Source organism: Patagioenas fasciata, chromosome 17 (assembly GCF_037038585.1).
Source record: "Patagioenas fasciata isolate bPatFas1 chromosome 17, bPatFas1.hap1, whole genome shotgun sequence".
NCBI lineage: Eukaryota > Metazoa > Chordata > Aves > Columbiformes > Columbidae > Patagioenas > Patagioenas fasciata.
In genome coordinates, this window is record NC_092536.1 from 9,046,114 (window position 1) to 9,053,409 (window position 7,296).

The window sequence follows — 7,296 nt, forward strand, 5'->3', positions numbered from 1 at the left end:
TTATTATACAGTTATTTGAATTATGTGCAGTTTTAATGTTTATTTCTAGTAAAGTTCATACAAAGTACTGCCCTGGGAGCCTCAAGATCGATACGGGTGGAACTGTCATCATGGGGGAGAACAGGAAACTAACACTTTCATTTCTCATAGGCCTGAGGATACGCTTCTCTCCATAGGTAAATACTTTTAGTTAGGTTCCCATCCTCTACTCCCTTTTGCTGTTATTGATCGTATCTTTTTCCACATTTCAGGTCAGCCAGAACAATATTACCATGATGTCATCCCCATCTCCAGTCCAACAAGCCCAAACACCCCAGTCGATGCCTCCGCCACCACAGCCGCAGCCATCTCCTCAGCCGGGCCAGCCAACTTCTCAGCCAAATTCAAATGTCAGGTGAGCTTGACTGCAGCTCTTGAGGACCTTTGTCAGTGCTGTAAGGGTGAGGTTTCAGAATCATGTAATATACCTAACTCTGTTTCCATTGAAGTGAATGAATTTTAGCGTGAACTTCAGGGAGAGCACAGGTGGGATTGTGCTGAATACACTCTGAAAGCCCCCATTTTAAATAAAGAAGCTGTGTACCAAATTTTTGCCAAGTCTGCTGACAGAGCTACAGAGTGCCATAGCAATGCTTACTAAAAGCATATCTGCTCACAGGCTGACCTTGCTTCCTCGTCAGATTCTGGCAGGTTTGATTTTATGCTTGTTTTTCAGCTCTGGTCCAGCTCCATCACCCAGCAGCTTTCTCCCCAGTCCATCTCCACAACCATCCCAGAGCCCAGCAGCTGCACGAACACCTCAGAACTTCAGTGTCCCATCCCCAGGTCCTTTAAACACTCCAGGTAAAGGATCTGAGAACTATACTGCAGACCCTGAGTCAGGGTGTGTTTTGGTAATTATAATAGTTCCCAGGAAGCCTGTTGTTGTTTGACATGGCGTAAAGAGCTCTACAAAGCAGCCAGCATTGTAAGGAGTGAAGCCAACAACATCTCGAATTGAAATAAATTGAAACCTCTTTTCTCAGCACTGAACTAATTGTTTTTTTTTCTAACTTCCTCAATCTTTTGAAAAAAAAGAATAATACTTAATTTAATGGAGCAAGTTTCTAGAGGCATAGTTATTCCTTAGTTCCATGCAGGAAGGTACCCTTAGCAACAGGATGCAATTGTTAAGGATGTAACCACTTAATCACAGGCTGCAGGCTGCTCTGCTCCAAACCCCTTCCTAGGTGTGCTCGGACACCTGGGCTCTTCTCTCTCCCAGATGCAATAAGCAGTTTCTAATACTGTGAATGGAAGTAACATAATGGCTTCTTCTCTCATACCAGTGTTGTGTGCTCTGCCGTTTGAAAAGCATCGACTTAAGGAAAGCAGCAGCAAATTCAGTGTATTGATTTAGTTTTTAATGTACCAGAGTGAAGGGAAAATGAGGACCTAGAAAATGGGTATATGAAACTTTGGATCTTTTCAGAAAAAATGTGTTAAATGGGAATTGCTGTTCTGTCCACAGAACACTTTATTTCTACACAAAGGTTAGAGGGTTGGACAAGCACTAAAACTGTGGAGGGCAGCCAGTAGTGGATTTCAATATTTGATGTGAGCTATTCTTTGAGACATCTAAATTCTGAAATGTGAGAATGCTGTTCTGCAGTATCTTTCATCATTCCAGTGACATTCAGTCTTTACCTCTTGCCAGGAAATCCCAATTCTGTCATGAGTCCAGCCAGTTCTAGCCAGTCAGAGGAGCAACAGTATCTGGAGAAACTGAAACAGCTATCAAAATACATTGAGCCACTCCGGAGGATGATCAATAAAATAGATAAAAATGAAGGTGAGGTCTCCTATATTTAGTCATGCATTTCACTCTGTCAGCTCTCTCTTCTGATGAAAGCAGTACCTTGCGTTTTGTAATGGTTTCTATTCCAGGGATTTAAAGTGACAGTGAAAGTTAGTTGCTCTTTCTTGTATATGTCGAGGTTTGATTGCGGGGTGACAATAAAACCGTGGCAGATGTATTGTTAACCCCTTTCCCCGCTTCAGCCCCCCCCTCTCCCCCCTTCCCACTCAGGACAGGCGATCGGGCTGAAAAGGAGGACAGAGAGAAGAGAGTTGGAAAAATTAAAAATGTTTTACTAATGCAACCAATAAAAGTAGAGAAAATAATACAAAATATACAAAACCAATCTTGAAAGTCCCAGCAACTGCAGAGTCGGCACCCGAAGTCCTGGACTGGACTCTGCAGCCAACTGGAGCTTGATTCAGTCTGTCACCAGGCCTCAGTTCACAGGGACAACTAGCAGGGTCCTCTCCTAATGTCAGCCATGAGGAAAAGGGACGAGATCCTCGTGATCTCCCACTTTTATATGAAGCATGACGTGAATGGGATGGAATACTTCAGTTGGTCAGTTTTTTGATCACCTGTTTCTCATTGCCCCTCTCGTGAGATGTGCATCCATTCTCATCCATTCTTACCAATGACCTTGCATGCCACTGCTATGTCTACCAAAACATGTATCTGGCTTTTCAGAAAAATGCAGCTAATATGAAGGCTTTAGCTGACAGGTGAATTCACTGAAGGAGAAACTTGTTTTTAACAAAACCAGGACAGTGTACCACTACGAAGATTTCACTGTGAAGAGTGGGTAAAATCTTCATCCTTAAATTCCCACCACTCTTCCTTCTGATGTTTTTGAGACACATAGAGCTTATGCAATGGATATACTTTTGCTTAGATAAAAGATGTTTGATCCTCACTACTTTCTTCAGTGTTGGCTCGTGTTTTCACTTTGAACAGTATACTGAATTTCTGTCTGCAAGTATGGAAGCTATTCTTGTAATCGGTGTTTGTGTCTCTGATATTATTTCAGATAGGAAGAAGGACCTGAGTAAAATGAAGAGTCTCTTAGATATCCTGACTGACCCTTCAAAACGGTACAGTAACTTTGTTTTTCTTTTGGCTGGACATCAGATTCCCCAGCTCTTCCAGAAATGTGTTGTTTAGCATCCAGCCATGTTGCTGTCTGTGGGCTCAGACAGCAGGAACACTTCAGCTGAGGTGACTGTTTTGTGATGATGAAATTTCACCTCTTCTGCAGGTGCCCTCTGAAGACACTGCAGAAATGTGAAATTGCTCTGGAGAAGCTGAAAAATGATATGGCTGTGGTATGTAATGTTTTGTGCTAGCAAGAGAGAAGCAATTAATTCCAAAAGGTTTTTCTTTCTGCGTTTCTTCTTGTTCATGATGTTAAGACTAGAAGTAAGGTTGGCCAGAATAAGAAATCAGGAAAAAATGGGTAAGCATTTACTTCATTTAAGTCAGCTGTATGGATCTCTTAACTGAACTTTCAAGTTCTCGTGCTTTGTGCAAAGACTTGAGTAATTCTTTGTGTGAACTTTTGCAGCTGATTTCAAGACAGACTTCCTAATGAAAACTGTGGACTCTGTGGTTTTGTTTTGCTGCATTTCACGCATTGGAAGTTTACTGCTATAAGATTTTGCAGAATCATTAGTAGAGATTTCTTTTTTGGTGATGATGAAAAGAAAAGGGATTTCTCTTGTGTTTTAGCCTACTCCACCGCCTCCCCCAGTGCCCCCCACCAAACAGCAGTACTTGTGTCAGCCACTTTTGGATGCTGTTTTGGCCAACATCCGTTCACCTGTCTTCAACCATTCCCTGTACCGTACATTTATGCCAGCTATGACTGCAATTCATGGACCACCAATCACGTATGTATCATTGTATCATGTATCATTGGCTGTCTTAAATGATCATTATTAAAGGGAAAAGTATTTATTAGTAGAAGCTATTAAAAGACAGACGAGTTTATGGATGGGAGTGAGTTACGTATTTCCTTTTTACATTTTTAAAATATTTGAGGAATGTGGTGTTGGCATAACAGTTTCACCTCGTGCCTTTGTGGACTGTATTTTATATAGAGCCCCGATTGCTTCCCCTCGAAAACGGAAATATGAAGAGGATGAAAGACAGACCATACCAAATGTCTTACAAGGGGAAGTTGCAAGATTAAATCCTAAATTCCTGGTGAATCTGGACCCTTCACACTGCAGTAATAATGGCACAGTTCATCTCATATGCAAACTAGGTAAGCAAGAAGAAACTAAGAACTGAATTCAGAAAGAAGTGCTGAGCTAGATTGTGGAAATTTGAAGAGTTTTTTGCTAACAGCCTTGGATCTTGCCAGCCTGTGACTTCTGCATGATATCTGTACTTAGCAAATTCATAGCACTGCCTAATCAGGACATTCTGCACAGCCAGCTTCAGGGTACACCTGGACATTTCGTTTACACTGACTGATCCTTTCTTTGCACTGAAGTTGCAATTGGTAATCTCTTTTAGTGTCTACAAAATTACTTGCTGCTAGCAACAATCTTGATTCCTGATTTTGACCTAGGTGTTAATTATTTTCCCTCCAATAACTAGGACAGAGCTAGAGAAATGTTAATTTTTTGAAGGGTCTGTTTCAGTTTCTCCTAATGATCGCTAACAACGTGTATATTCAAGAAAAAAATTCAAATTGCATCTTTTTTTTTTCCGTCTCAGCTGAATAAGCGTAAATATGTGTTATAGTCTATTAACTTTCCAGTGAAGAAAGGAGATGCTTTCCTACTCCCCTTTGTTTGAGAAATCTGAACTGGTTTTGTTTTGAATATTAGTACATAAGGCACTTTATTTTCAAAAATGAGCTGTCTTTAGTGAAGTTCAGCTAATGAAATGGTGAGGTTGGCTATGTGCAGGAATGTGTAAGAGATGGGGCTATGTTTGCCAGGCTTTTCTTCCAAGAAATTAAGAATTTTATTAAAGTGAACAATGAGCTTGCCTTCCAGTAAAACTGGAAATGGTTCCTCTTTGGGGTTCAGAGGCTAGAAACCAAGCTGAATTACGCACAAATGCGGGACCCTCCATCCAGCAAGGAATGCTTTGTTCTGATGGGAAGTGTGTTTGCGTTCTAGATGACAAGAATCTTCCAAACGTCCCACCACTACAGCTCAGCGTTCCAGCAGACTATCCCGATCAGAGCCCTCTGTGGATAAAAAACCCTAGACAATATGGTATGAGGATGTTAGCATGACTTTTGTTGAGCGTGTATGTGTGGTAATAGTGGGGAAATGTGTGAACTCCTGATGTTACTTTTTTATTAATATTATTATTATTTTTATTATAACTCCGTTTATCTGTTATCTCTTTTTTTTTTCCAGCAGCCAACCCCTTTTTGCAGTCAGTGTATCGGTACATGACTTCAAAACTATTGCAACTTCCAGACAAGCATTCAGTCACGGCACTCTTAAACACCTGGGCACAAAGTATTCGTCAGGCCTGTCTCTCTGCTGCATAACATCTTGCTTTCTAAATCCTGAAGCAAGAAAGGTCTCACAGCTGGCCTCTGCCACATGCCACTGGAAAACCACATTTTGGAGAGGGTACTTCAGAAGAAAAGAAGCCTTATGTTGTTTTGTTTCTAGGTGTCGGGTTCAATAGAGAACCTGATGTTAGATTTAGCTTTCATGCTTTTTATCTTCTGCCTCTGTGGACTTTTGCCAGCATTCTGAAATATACAAAGTGTGTATATATGGTTCTTGAGACTGTATTAGGATGAGTTTTTATTGTCTTCTTAGAGAAGAAATTATTTGTGGACTTCCATCAGGGAGTCTGGTATAAGAGGGAATAGGGAGAGAATGTCCTAATTTGCTTCAAAGTTTGCTCCGTGCCAGTATTTCTTTCATACTGTATGTTTCGTGACCTGATACTGCCCCAGAAATAAATCAGCTGTAACTAGAATGTGCTTGCAAACTTCTCACTGGTTGCAGGAATCTTTTTGCCTATTAGCTTTGTCCAGAGATGGGCTAAATTACAGCCTTTTAAGGCATCTCTCAAATATGTGAGATAAATCTGGATAATTATACTGGGGGTGAGGGGGGAACCAAATAGAGGGGAAAAAAGTATTTTATAGGTTATTTTAAACACTACTGTGGATAAATGGTTTTTGGTTAGCATGGACCACATGTTTCTCACTCCAAAAAAGTGAGGTGATTAGAAAGAAGAGATATTAATGCGCACACTGACTTCTTCTTTAACTCAGTAAACATGTACGTAAACGTGTGGGGGTAGGGAAAGGAAATAAAGAGTAAGAAGCCCAAGTTAAGACAAATCAATCCAGCAGGCTTGTAGCTATGTTTCTTCTTTTACTGAGAGTCTCCCTGAGGCATCTGGCTTCATTTGAGAGTTGATGCAGTTCAGTGAAAATGCTTCTATGCTACATCAGTTTGTTTACCAACAAAAGGAAAAAGCCATCATAGCCCAGGAGCAGAACTGACAACCAATATTTTGTGCCTTGAGCAATGATGGGCACTCAAGTCAGTCATCGCTTGCCTTAGTGTTGGGCACTTCTAATGAAAACACTTGCCACAAGTGACTGTTTTCAAGCATAGTGTGTGTTTTATTTTCTCCATGCTTATAAGTTGCTCACTCTTAATTTCCTGGTGCAGAAGAATCGGAAGTTCCTGTTAAATCCTGCTCCATCTCCCTGTATTGTGCAGCAAACCTTAAAGAGTAGCTGGGCTCTCTTACAGTAGTGTCAAGAAATTGCTATGATCTTCGTAAATCTGTGTGGTGTCATCAATTTTAGGATATTTTTAAATGTGGGTACTTAGTAAGCACTGACTGAGGCAGGAGAATGCTATCAGTATTTTGTACATGAACTAATGCATTATCTGTTTGTTTCTATTGTAATAAATTTATTATTATTCCTGTGTTGGATGCTAACATACTGCTCTTCCCATGCTGATCCTTAGAAACCAGGTCTGTTGCATCTGTTGGATGGTGGTTACTTTGTTCTATGGTAAGTGAAAACTCATACGCTTTGAAGGTTAGGGGAAGAAATCATAAATGGCTCTTCATCCCATGAAACACTCTCTTTACTGTCCTCATAGTGGACTGGAAGACCTGTCAAGAGGTTAGTAATGGTATCTGCAAATGAAAGATGTATTTTTTTTTAACAGGTACTGTGACATGGCTGGCTCTTTTCTTGTGGCAAAAGAACCACTGGCACCGATACAGTTTGTGTCATATAATTAATTCATAATCCACACCTCCAGCTTTGCCCAGCCTGCTGTTGCTGTTTGAGTGGTGGTTTACTAGAAACTGTACTTCTAGACCAAACTGAGTTTTGTAAATGACCCTCAGCTACTCCATTTTTCTGTATAAGCTGGCAGGAGTGCTCTTGGTTAAAGCAGCAGGTACGGCTCTGAGTTAGTGAGCGTAGCTCAACAACTACCGCA

The 7,296-nt window shown here is 40.8% G+C and overlaps 1 protein-coding gene across 3 annotated transcripts in view; it reads left to right on the forward strand.

Annotated features, from left to right (window-relative positions):
- The window catches only part of MED15 (mediator complex subunit 15), a 29,265-nt gene extending 22,480 nt beyond the window's left edge, over positions 1-6,785 (forward strand). For 2 of the 3 annotated variants that reach the window (XM_065851388.2, XM_065851390.2), the window contains 9 exons: positions 252-394; positions 716-843; positions 1,697-1,831; positions 2,868-2,931; positions 3,096-3,162; positions 3,566-3,726; positions 3,937-4,103; positions 4,972-5,070; positions 5,218-6,785. In XM_065851388.2, coding sequence (XP_065707460.1) covers positions 252-394; positions 716-843; positions 1,697-1,831; positions 2,868-2,931; positions 3,096-3,162; positions 3,566-3,726; positions 3,937-4,103; positions 4,972-5,070; positions 5,218-5,354 — 1,101 coding nt within the window. In that variant the 3' untranslated portion in view covers positions 5,355-6,785. The remainder of the gene's footprint in view (positions 1-251; positions 395-715; positions 844-1,696; positions 1,832-2,867; positions 2,932-3,095; positions 3,163-3,565; positions 3,727-3,936; positions 4,104-4,971; positions 5,071-5,217) is intronic. The other variant, XM_065851389.2, reaches the window with a different exon arrangement.
- The last annotated feature ends 511 nt before the right edge of the window (positions 6,786-7,296 follow it).